This window comes from Asparagus officinalis, chromosome 8 (genome assembly GCF_001876935.1).
Source record: "Asparagus officinalis chromosome 8, Aspof.V1, whole genome shotgun sequence".
In the NCBI taxonomy this organism is placed as follows: Eukaryota; Viridiplantae; Streptophyta; class Magnoliopsida; order Asparagales; family Asparagaceae; genus Asparagus; species Asparagus officinalis.
Genome location: NC_033801.1, coordinates 111,770,883 through 111,783,712, shown reverse-complemented (window position 1 = coordinate 111,783,712; position 12,830 = coordinate 111,770,883). Strand labels below are relative to the sequence as shown.

General features: G+C 35.3%; 1 protein-coding gene across 1 annotated transcript in view; it reads left to right on the top strand.

Annotated features, from left to right (window-relative positions):
• The window catches only part of LOC109851277 (glutamine synthetase cytosolic isozyme 1), a 5,152-nt gene extending 3,091 nt beyond the window's left edge, over window positions 1-2,061 (top strand). Inside the window, exons 8-13 of the mRNA XM_020421338.1 lie at window positions 55-129; window positions 235-288; window positions 691-728; window positions 848-1,007; window positions 1,101-1,161; window positions 1,642-2,061. Of these exons, the coding sequence (XP_020276927.1) occupies window positions 55-129; window positions 235-288; window positions 691-728; window positions 848-1,007; window positions 1,101-1,161; window positions 1,642-1,724 (471 nt within the window). The 3' untranslated portion in view covers window positions 1,725-2,061. The remainder of the gene's footprint in view (window positions 1-54; window positions 130-234; window positions 289-690; window positions 729-847; window positions 1,008-1,100; window positions 1,162-1,641) is intronic.

Sequence of the window (12,830 nt, the reverse complement as noted above, 5' to 3'; positions counted from 1 at the left end):
TTACTTCTTTTTTTTTCTAGCTAATTCTGATGATGTTCTTTGAATCTTCTGTAGTGGGAATTTCAAGTCGGTCCAGCTGTTGGCATCTCAGCTGGTGACGAGTTGTGGGTTGCCCGTTACATTCTTGAGGTAAATACTTGAATTTATTGATTGTATTGATGCTACAGTCTGCAATTTGCTTTTGGACTAAATTAGTAAATTTTAACTCTTTCTTGCTTTCTGTTATGAAAACAGAGGATCACCGAGATTGCTGGCGTTGTCCTAAGCTTCGACCCAAAGCCTATCCAGGTTAGCTTCTCTTTCAATCCCAGCTATTCTTCCTCTCTCAACTTTTCCATATCTTGCTAGAAATTTAGTAACTATATAGTTTTTAGCTACTGGATAGCTTCTCTTTCAATCCCAGCTATTCTTCCTCTCTCAACTTTTCCATATCTTGCTAGAAATTTAGTAACTATATAGTTTTTAGCTACTGTAAATCTTCCCATTCTTTGTCTTCCCCCACCCTTGGAGTCGTGGTAAATTCAGTGGAAGAAGAAATTAGACATTTTTATTCTATTCTCTATAGGAATAAGAAAGCAATTTTTGGCTCACCTTAGAACTAACCTTAGCATATTGGAGTAATTTTTCTTCTCTTAAAAAAGCATTAAGATATCTTTATTGACCTATTAATTACATTTTTGTTGATATCAGGGAGATTGGAATGGCGCTGGTGCCCACACAAACTACAGGTGAGATAAGTCACTTTGCGAAATCTCACTTTGTTTCTCTTTACTTCATATGAATAGAGTCTAAAAATGTATTTTTTATCTAAAATTTACTCTTTTGTTCATTTGTATTTGTTGCTCAGCACAAAATCCATGAGAAAGGAGGGGGGATATGAAGTCATCAAGAAGGCAATCGAGAAACTCGGGTTGAAGCACAAGGAGCACATTGCTGCTTATGGAGAAGGGAATGATCGACGTCTTACTGGAAAGCACGAGACTGCCGATATTAACACATTCAAATGGGTATGTACTAACTTTTTTCTCAGCATTATAAAACATAACAGATGCTCTTGAAAAAATTTGATACTTGACTTTTTCTTTCGTTTGAATTTTCAGGGAGTTGCTAATCGTGGTGCTTCTATCCGAGTTGGTCGTGACACTGAGAAGGAAGGCAAAGGTTAATATCTCGTCATTTCTCTCGGGTTATTAAATTTTCCTGAAAGTCACTGTAAGATTTTACTTACTCAGAAAAACATCGAATTGAAACATCAACATTGTTTACCATGACATGACAATCATTTTTCACACAGGCCTTAATGAAAAGATTTACTATTGCCTTTGGTGCCCTCCCTCCACAGGCAACTCTTCTTTTTTGTGACAACAATGGTGACTATAAACCACCTGGAAGAGAGAAAAAAAAATAAAAACTTTAGAAGTTACAGAATTGAAACAGTTGTACTACTAGGAGGGGTGCGATAAGAATCTCAGCCAATAACAAAATACTAACCTCCCGAAAAGAGCATGGATAAATTAGTATCCAGTTTTCCAAAGATTTTTAATTGTTTATCCTAGAGTTTCATATTCCATAACTTGTACCAATCACTTGTATATCAATTTCATTGCTAAATTTTCCTAATAATTTCCCCTATTTTTGCAGGTTATTTTGAGGATAGGAGGCCGGCTTCAAACATGGATCCGTATGTGGTTACTTCCATGATTGCTGAGACCACCCTCCTCTGAAAGCCGTATGTGCCTACAAAACCAGATCTCTGTCCATTTGACTCGATTCAGGGCAGGATTTTGAATCTCTGTGGCGTTTCAGTTGCAATCTTCAGCTTTTATTTCCCATTCTTGGTTTGAGTTGTCGTAGTCATTGTTGGCTTTATTGTGGTGTTTGTATTTTAGAGAGTCCTGTTGGGATTTATTAGCGATTGTTCTCACTAATGCCCTGTGGCATTTTACTCTGAAAGCCCTTTCTTATTGAAACAATAAACATCCCAATTAATGATAATAATAATGTAAAACTCCGGATCCTTCTCGTTGCGATTTGGCAAATCCTTGACTACGTTCTTATTTCGCTCTGCATAATTAATGTCTATTGAGAAGAATTATGAATTTTTATGCATTTCTTTGACTTGAATGTGTGTATGTATTCATTCATGGTTGTTGCTGGTGAATTTGAACCGTGGATGAACTCTGGAGGCAGTGCAGAGTCTTGACCAGGTATCCATGGTCGCTTTAGTTGATGGTAGCGTTTGGTGACATGCTTTTTTTTTTTTTTACTTTAAAGCAAAGGTTTTGATTGGGCCCGAGACTTATTAAAGACGGAATTTGGCAAGGGGTTAAGAGAGAATGGTTATAAAGAGGGGTTAACTTTGTTAACCCTTTATGAGGGATTAAAATTAAATTAATCTCCGATCGGATCACGCATTCGGCATGAAGAGTTGACTTTTGCTTTTTTTTTATGTTTGGCAAATAAAGAAAGGATAAGTCGGTTAATCCCTCTCATTTTCCTAAAATACCAACTTCAAACTTATTGAAAGTTTAGACAATCACTACATTAGAATTTTGCGTTCATCTAAAAGATAAAACTATTATCATTTCTGTATTATTTACATAAATGGTGCGAAAAAAGCTAGTAAAAATCAATTTAAATTAAAAGCAAAGTGCACTTGATACTATAGCAAAAAAAATGAATATATTATATATAATATATTATATATATATATAATATATATATATATATAGTAGAACTTGTGTCAACTTAAGTGGATAGTGAATAGTGTGTCCACCAAACTTTATATCCACTCATTTAACATATAAAAAGTCACTTCATATCATGCAAGGATCCTAGGAAACATCTAAGGGTTAAAAAGTTTAGTGGATGTCCATTTAAGTGGACACAAGTTTTGCTCTATATATATATATATAAATGATTTAAGGACCCAAAATATGAGACCAAATAAGGGGACACATCACCTGTCCCTTCCATTGATCCCATATTTTAGGTCCCGCGTAACAGCACTCGTGTGTGTATATATATATATAATATATATATATATATATATTATATTATATAATATATATATATATATATATATATATATATATATATATATATATAATATATATAAAGATAATGTCTTTGGAAAAGGCCAAACTTTCCACTTCATTTATATCACACACCAATCACCCACATAGGCATGTAACTTCCCACGGTGCCAACTACCTTCAAGTCAAACTTTGCAGCTATAAATTGATTTCCTTCATTATTTATTCGAAATTCCATCGGCTACCCTTCGCGTAAGGAGGGCGGGGTAGCTTTTGCTCCGCCTTCTAAAGCGGAGTTGTTAAGGGGTTGCGTGTTTTTCTTTGGAGAGTGAGGACAAGTCGTCAAAGCGTGCGTGTCTTTATGTAGCTTTCCAAGCTTTACGGCGTTTGGGTACGACACTTCAACGATGGAAAACAAGCTTACGTGGCAGCCTAAAATCTGATGTGGCGTAAAAGACAGGAATTGCTACAATATTGAGCAAATTGGGCTGAAAGCTGCAAGATGTCATGCAGCGGATAGTGGTTAAAAAAAAAAAAAGAAAATCGACAAGGTTACCATCGTTTGGAATTTTATCCCACCGCAATTCTCATTTTTCTCTCAGCTGACGTATGGTCCCTGACATTTATATTTTCGTGGTAGGTATACCTCTGCTTGTTCAATTATTTTACATTCATTTATACTCCAAATTTAAATCCATGATCAGATGACTTCTGATGTTTATCAGTTTTTTTGGTAAACTGACACACTTTTAGTCCATCTCTTACTAAGTCATCTTAATTACAATTCATTATTGAGTTTCCATGCCTAAACCCTTCATCCTCCATGGAAAATTTATCCAAAAGGAAGTTAACTCTTCAAACTTCAGAAACCGAAGAAATCCTTCTAGTCTTCCACAATCATTTGGGGTTCTGTACAAAACAATCATAAAACTCGAACTCTCAAATCTGTAGAAAAATACCACATACTACCAGAAATTAGCCTAACGGGGGGTTAAACATTGTGATAGGAAAACAAATATACGACGAAAGTAAACACAAAAATGTACAAAAATGGTCAACTGCATATCAAATAACAACTCACAAAGATGTCTGAAAATTTTATGTTATTTCTCTTCATATCTAAAATCCCTTAAAACACAAACTTTATATGTGTTTGATATTGAGCATAGCTTTCGACTAGACTTGGGAGTTAGACTTGGCGGACTCCTGGTGGCAGCAATTGTAGAAGATTCCCCAAGGATCCCAACAATAGGCTCGACCTCATCCTCATTCGCTGATAAATCCAACCCGCCTCTAATTTTCTCGGCATCTTTCAACAAGTCAAGGCAATAGGAGACGCAGGAAGGATAGAAACGATCTGAAGTCGGATGAGAGTTAAGAGGCACCATGGAAGTGAAGTAATCAACCCTAGCTTTACATGCTAAGGCTACTTCGATCTTTTCTATAGGGCCATGATGCCAGTTGTCGACCACCTTCTTTTTATGCTGCTCTGAATCCAAATGAGCGAGTCTGTCCTTCAATTTTTCAACAAGGGTCATGAACGCCAGTTGGCTGATAGATCTGTTAAGGTCCCTATGGGTGAGTTAGAGGATGTTCTAATTAAGGTTGGAGATTTTATTTTTCCAGTTAATTTTGTAGTCTTAGAAACACAGTCTGTTTCCAATCCCAAAGGACAGACACTTGTCATCTTAGGACGATCTTTCTTAGCCACTTCTAATGCTCTCATCAACTGCAGAACTGGTCAAATGAAACTGTCCTTTGGGAATTTGACTGATGATCTCAACATTTTTAATCTAGGGGACCAACCAAATAATCAGTCTCTAGAAATAAATTACATTCAGGAAAGATCAGAAGAAGAAGAAGAAGAGACTGATTTGAGTTTTGAGGAAATTTTTGATAAAGAGTTGGAGTTTTTAGAAGAAGCAGATCAGGTCCTTGAGAATAATGAAACTGTGTTAAACATTTGCTGCTTTGAATTAAATTTTGAAGAACTCTTTCTTGATGAACTTAGATTCTTAGAGAATAATCAACAACCAAATTTTCAGAACTCTACAGAAGAATTGGTTGTTAGAAAACAAAACTTCACACAAGAGTCTGAGTTCATTAAGAAATACAAAATACATGACACCAATAATACCTACCTTACTTTATTGCAAGAATTATTGAACACCCCGAAATGCTTGGAATTTCACATTATTGATTATATCATTCTGAATTTATTTAAAATCCGGGGAAGAATTTTAATAATAAGGTAGGATTCAATGTAGAATACGAGCTCTTCGTGTTGAACACTTCATTCTACATTATTTGTTTTGTTTATTTCAGAATAATAAAAAGAATTTATTATTCTCTCATTCGAGAGTTTCTTATTCAGAAAAAAAGAAAAAGAAAAAAAAAGAAAAGAAAAAAAAAAGAGAAAGAAGAATAATTTTTTTTGATTCCATCCTCCTCAGACCAAAGGTAATTGCAGATTTTTATCAGCCGACCAAATGTAAGTATTACCAAATGTAAGTATTTCACTTCTTATCTGCTTTACTTTGTGTATCATAGAGTTTGCATTGAGGACAATACAAAATTTAGGTGTGGGGGTGGGAATTAGTGTATCATAGAGTTTGCATTGAGGACAATACAAAATTTAGGTGTGGGGGTGGGAATTAGTTATTTTTTCTATTTGTTTTATATTTTTTGTTGCATTTTTTCCTTTTCCTAAAAAAATTTTATAAAAATATCATCACTTGCCAAATTGATAGAGTTGTGTAATAATTGATTTATTTGATAAATTTTAAATTTTCTAATCTGCTATTTACTCAAGTTCACCTTTTATGATAACTCTAAATAAAGTTCTTAAGAAATAATTTTCAAAGTAGTATACTTTACTTAAGCCTTAACTTAGATTTTTATTTAAAATAATGGAATGCATGCTTAGCTTAAAGTTAAAAATAATTTTTCAAAGTGGCTTGACTTACATATTTTTCAGAATATATACACATATACATATATTGCAAAAGAAGAGTGCGAAAAATGGGCACAAAAAAAACTCTTAAATTCAAGGTGATTCTATCTTATAAAGCCTAAGCTGATCGAGTAATTACGCCGAAGGAGTATTTTCATACTTAATGACTTAAGCCCAATTGGGTTGGGATCCATTGGCCCAAAACTCATTAAATGGTCGCTTAGAAAGCCCGTTAAAGTAGAAAAAAATCACCAAGGAAGAAAGAGTTAAAAATAATATAAAAAATAAAAATAAAAATAAAAATACTAATAAATGTTTTATATATGTATATATGGTCTTGGAAAATATTTTAAATTAAGCAACTTGAATATTATTTTAAACAAAGAGTTAGCATGTTCTTTTCAAAACTTTTAAATTAAATTTCGAAGTTTGGCTTGGTTTTGTATTGCTATAATGAGAAGATTTTCTAGAAAATTTACCTTAGAGTTATATATAAAAATGTTTTCTTGAGTAATAACTAGCTTTAATTATCAAGTAAATTTAATTATTTACTAACTTCTTTAATTTGGCAAGATGACCGAATTTTGTGGGTATATTCACTGCAAACCCTCACGAGACTACAACTCGTCCACTAGGGTAACCTAGGGGTTTAAAGACTTATTGTATGCGCTAAATACAACCGCGATTCCTGCAAAAGTAAGTTAGGATTTTCTTTTTCTTTCTTTGCTAGAAGGCTAGCAAAAGTTTAGGTGTGGGAGTATTTGATAATCATATTTTATTATAATTTTATACCCTCATTATCTATTTTTAATGAATAAATATATCACTAATAATTATTTTTATCTTTAGTTGCAGGTTAATGAAGAATAAAGCCCAAAAATCTCATCTCTCAATAAAGCCCATGAATTAATGAAGAATATATGCAAATACATGAAAGAGCCCAAGCCCAAGTCCAAAAGCCTAAAGCCAAAGCCAAATAAAAGAGAAAATCAGTGGATTGCAAAAGGAGGGATATGGGTATCGATGCCAGCATCGATGCTAGCATCGATACCCGTATCGATGCCAGCATCGATGCTGGTATCGATACCTACGTCGTTCTGTTACAGATCAAAGGCTGAAATTTGCTTGTTTTGGATAAGATTTCAATCCAAGAGCTCTCATTCACTGATATTTACTATAAATAGGGGTAGAGAGTGAGGGGTTGAGAGTGTGAAAATTTTTGTAACTCCATTTAGAGAGGAGGGCTACTCTTAATTGAGAAGGCCTTTCAAAATTATAACTTTTGTTGCAATTAATAATAATAATTTTTTCACCACTTTAAATTTTTCTCTTCTTCTCTTTGTTGGATGATGAAGATGAAGATGAAGATGAAGATTAATTTGAAGGTTTGTTTTTCTTATTTCTCTTTTATTGCTTATTAGTTTATATTTATTTTTATGCTTGTAATTAGATTTTATTTTCTTGTTTAAATAGCCAAGAGGCTAGAACCCTCTTAGCTTAGATTTATTTCATGCTTATAGATTAGATTTATTTCATGCTTATAGAGTAGATTTATTTTCTTGTATTTAATTCTTGTAATTTATTTTGTAGTTTAGATTTTGTAATTTATTTTGTAGTTAGATTTTAACTTCTTACACTATTTACCTTGAGGCTAGAACCCTCTTGAGTTTAGTTTTTCTTTTTGTTTATTTTTATTTTATTTGATTCGCCTTTAGGCTAGAACCCTCTAGGGAATCACCATTTTCTAAGAAGTGGGTTTAATTTTAGATTACCCATATCTTTAATTGAATCCACCATCTTTTTATTCTTGATTTTTATTTGTTCTTGATTTTTCCTTCTTGCCTTGTTAATCACATTAGCACTTCCACTCTCAAATATATTCATTTACACAATCACAATCATTCTCTCCACAATCACATTCACTCATCACTCCTATTTGTCACACACACAACATAAGAACCGATTTTATATTTTCTCCTAACAAAACACCTTCCTCGTGGGATCGATAACTCTTTATACTATAACTTGATTAGTTGTGCACTTGCAACTTTTTGGTATATGTTTATGCTGCATCAAGGGTTGCTCATTCGTCCGCTGTTAGGGCGGTTGGTGTCTCCTGGACTTCAGATCCGCTTCATAGCGGATTCCATCAACTAGCTCCAAGGCTTTGGCCAGCTGACGTGCGAGGTGTTTTTGCCGTCTCTGACGTGTTCTCTTTGATAGAGTGGGCACGTATTCAGCAGTCAACCCCTTGCTCAAGGGGTTCAGATCTGCAGTTTCAGCCTCGTCGGATGCCGGCGGGGCGTTGTGAGCCACAAGTGCAGCAGTGGCGAGGAAATCTTCTTCTTGGACTTCTGAAGATGAGGTCCAATGAGCCTTCTTAGGGTAGGCATTCCTACACCTGCGAGGAGAGGCCGATCTGGAGGAGGAGGACAAGTACTCCTCGTACTTCTGCTGGTCGAATTCGTACTCGACCTCTTCTTCAACCGGGATGAGAATCCTAGGCTGCGGCACGACAGTCTCGGCAGCGAGGCTGTTGGCTCCCACTGTGGTCGCCAGCGTGTTTGGGTCAAAAGTTAATGTTTTCATTGCCTTGAATCTATTACAACTTTAATCGTTACACTAAACTCAAATGAATAAAAAAATTTAATATTTTTATAAGATCTCTTTTACAATGAATATGAAAGATCACAACTCTTGTCAAACTACACACAAATCCTATTTATTAGTCTCTGTTTTGTGTGGGATCTTTGCCTGTGCCGGGGACTTTGATATCCGTGGACCACCACGGATCAGATCCGGTTGACAGAAAATTAACAGAGCTCCTACTTCACTAAGGTGTTGGCCTTCTTGTTTTGATGATGTTTAACAAACAATTTACCACTAATATTGTTTGTCTAGTATTTGTGTTTTCCTATGTATTGTAGACAAACAACGTAGTTGGAGGATGGATGGAATCGAGCCTTAACGATCATATCAAATGGAGGTTGGCAGAATTGTGGAGTGAAGCAACATACAATTCAAGTTAAAGATCAAGTTCAAGCTTCATCCGTAAAGTGTACCAAGTCAAGCTTATTGAAGATCAAGACCGGCTTAGGTAATCTAGTTTAGGTTTTATATTATGCGTGTTAGTACTTTAAGCTCAATCATATACACACATACACGCTTTGGTTTCTTGGTTTTGTATATATATATATTTATATTATGTGTGTTAGTACTTTAAGCTCAATCATATACACACATACACGTTTTGGTTTTTGTATATATATAGTTATATATATACATATATGTTTTGGTTTGATAGTTTTCAAGTTTTACTATGAAACAAATGAATAGAATTGGAAAATACTATTTGGTTTCATGTTTATATGCCAATATATGATTTCATCTTTAACAAGCTTATATTTAATGAAATCATATTTAGTGTTTTGAATATATTGCATAAAATATGCAATTTTATGAAAATATTATATTTCTAGGTTATAGACTTCATAACAACATGTTATATCTTTTATCAAGTCTATACAATCATTTCATAAGGTTTCAAAATGTTGTTTAAGTCAAAATATCAAAATATCAATTTTCAGGTTTTCATATTTTTGAACATATTTTGTAAAATGATGATATTTTTCATTTAGGAGGTCCTTTCTGATAACCAAATTATCATGTCTACAATCATTCCCCAAAGTTTTACATTTTTTGGAATTTATTTGATATTTTTAAACACTATTTTAAAATCAGCATAACAGTTTTCTGCTGTGTCAGTTTTCGGTCGACCGCACCGGTCGACCGCTCAATTGATCTTTCGACAGCATGCAGCAGAGAGTTGGTCGGTCGACCGATACGGTTGACCGAGAGCTCGATCGGTCGACCGCACCATTCGACCGAAGACTGTCCAGAACAGTACTCAGTGTTTTTGTTCTTCGCGGTCGACCGCGAATATTTTCGGTCGACCGCCAATGTGACCGTTGGACTTCAACGGCTATTTCTCTGAGCTGTTTGTTGGGCTGTTTTTGTCTTTTGTTTGGGCTTCTTGACTGAGATTTCAAGTGGGTATATATACCCTATTGCTGCCCTCTTTCAAGTGTAACTAAGAGAAAAGTTTTAAAGAGTTTTTACAAGTTTGTTTAAGGTTTTCTAAGTGTGTTTAAGAGTTTGGTTTGTGAAGATAATTTCACAAGGGCTTGAGGAGATAATCTTTGGTGTTTGGGCTTCAAATCATCTCTCTCTCACTCTTGTCATTTATTGGAGAAGTTTTCTAAACTCAATCTAGCTTTACATTTTATTGTTTGATTATCATTTTATTAAGCTAGTGTTTATATTGAGTTTAGTTGATTTTATTTTACTCATTGTACACACACCCACATTGAGCTTATTGTATTTACATTCATAGTATAATTGGGTTGTGGGATTGTGTAACTTAGAGAGTGAGCTTATATTTCGTTCTCATTCATTATAGAGAACAAACACTTTGTATTGAGCCTAATTGTGAGGATTCACTTGTAATACACTTGTACACCGAGAGAAGTGTGTGGTGAGAGACGGAGTCAAATCCAAGAGGAGTGGCGTCGGTTGACGTGCCTAGGGAGAGGTTGTAACCGAGCACTTGAGGAGGAGGACACGGGCTAGGACCAACACTTAGTGTGTGAGGTGTGATTGCATAGTGATTGTATTGTGAGGTGTAAACGTTGTTCGGGTGAACGTAGAAAACCCGGTTGTGATAGTGGAGATCTCCTCGAGGTGAGGAGCGGAGACGTAGGTCGTGGGGACCGAACTCCGTAATCATATTGTTTGTTTGTGATTGCATTGGCGCACTTACTTTTATGTTCATATCTTATATCGCCTTTGTATATTGCTTGTTGATTATATTGCCCACTATCTAGTTTAGATTGTTTACCCTTGAGTTTATATATCCTTGCACATACATTGCCTATATCTCTTTATTAGGATATATCTTGTTGTTCATATTGCTTATCCTAGCTCATATACATTGTTGTATTTCATACTTACTAGGATAACTTGTTAATAAGTTTTAATTAGCATTAAATCGGATTAGATTAGCATAAGACCCTAATCACCCCCCCTCTAGGGTCTAACATAAGGAAGTATTCGCTTGAAGCTTTGAAATCGACCAAGAAAAATCAGTAGCTTTTCTCGAGATTAAGACCAAGCCTAATCTCGAGGAACAGACGGACGAGACTTCAGATCTCTCGAACTCTCCCTCTTTATGCTGAAGAACTTCGCTGAGATCAGTTAGCCTCCTCTGAAATTCGTGCTCTCTTGCTCTCCAACTCGGCAACACCTCCTCCTCTTGATAATAAATCGCCCCTGTGAAATGAGCCCATAGGCCTGTATTTATAGGCTTCGATGAGGGGGTATTTGGATAAAAATGAATGATTTAGCCTTATCTTCAGTCAATAACGGCCTAATCACGTTTGTGGATGATATCAAGTCAGTTGGAAACCCCTAGAACAGATAAATCCTGAGAAAACCACTTAAAACCGTCAAAAACACGTTTGGGGATCAAAACAGCGCGACGGGCCCTGCTGACCCGTGGGGGTTCACGGGTCGGCGTGGTCTGACCCGCGAGGGTTCGCGGGTCAGATCGGTATGACCCGCACGGGCACGGGTTGTTGGCCTTCTTGTTTTGATGATGTTTAACAAACAATTTACCACTAATGTTGTTTGTCTAGTATTTGTGTTTTCTTATTTATTGTAGACAAACAACGTTGTTGGAGGATGGATGGAATAGAGCTTCAACGATCACATCCAAAGGAGGTTGGCGGAATGTCGGTGAAGCCTTGCTATTCAAAGTTCAAGATCCAAGTTCAAGCTTCATCCGCGAGATTACCAAGTCAAGCTTATTGAAGATCAAGATCATTGCTTGGGTAATTTAGTTTAGGAATTTATATTATGTGTGTTAGTACTTTAAGCTCAATCATAAACACACATACACGTTTTGGATTTTGTATATATATAGTTATATATATACATATATGTTTTGGTTTGATAGTTTTCAAGTTTTACTATGAAACAAATGAATAGAATTGGAAAATACTATTTTGTTTCATGTTTATATGCCTATATATGATTTCCCCTTTAACAAGCTTATATTTAATGAAATCATATTTAGTGTTTTGAATATATTTGCATAGAATATGCAATTTTATGAAAATATTACATTTCTAGGTTATAGACTTCATAACAACATATTATATCTTTTATCAAGTCTATACAATCATTTCATAAGGTTTCAAAATGTTGTTTAAGTCAAAATATCAAAATATCAATTTTCAGGTTTTCATGTTTTGGACTATTTTGTAAAATGATGATATTTTTCATTTGGGAAGTCCTTTTTCGAAACCAGTCATTGTAGCATGTTTATTATCATGTCTACAATCATTCCCCAAAGTTTTACATTTTTTGGAATTTATTTGATATTTTTAAACAGCGTTTTAAAATCAGCAAAACAATTTTTGAATATGTCAGATTTCGGTCGACCGCACCGGTCGACCGAACCTGAGGTCAAAAGTTCACTGGGCGACAGAAAGCCTGTCGGTCGACCGGTCCGGTCGACCGATGAAAATTTTCGGTCGACCGACGAATTTTCCGGTCGACCGACGAGTGATTTTTCTGTGTAAACGTTATTCGGGTGAGCGTAGAAAACCCGGTCGTGATAGTGGATTTCTCCCCGGGAGTGGGGAGCGGAGACGTAGGACGGAAGGTCCGAACTCCGTGATCATATTGCTTGTTTGAGTTTGTCTTTGGCGTAGTTGTTTTTGCATTTATCTGCTATCGCCAATTGTGCATTGCTCATTACTATATCATCCACTATCTTGTTT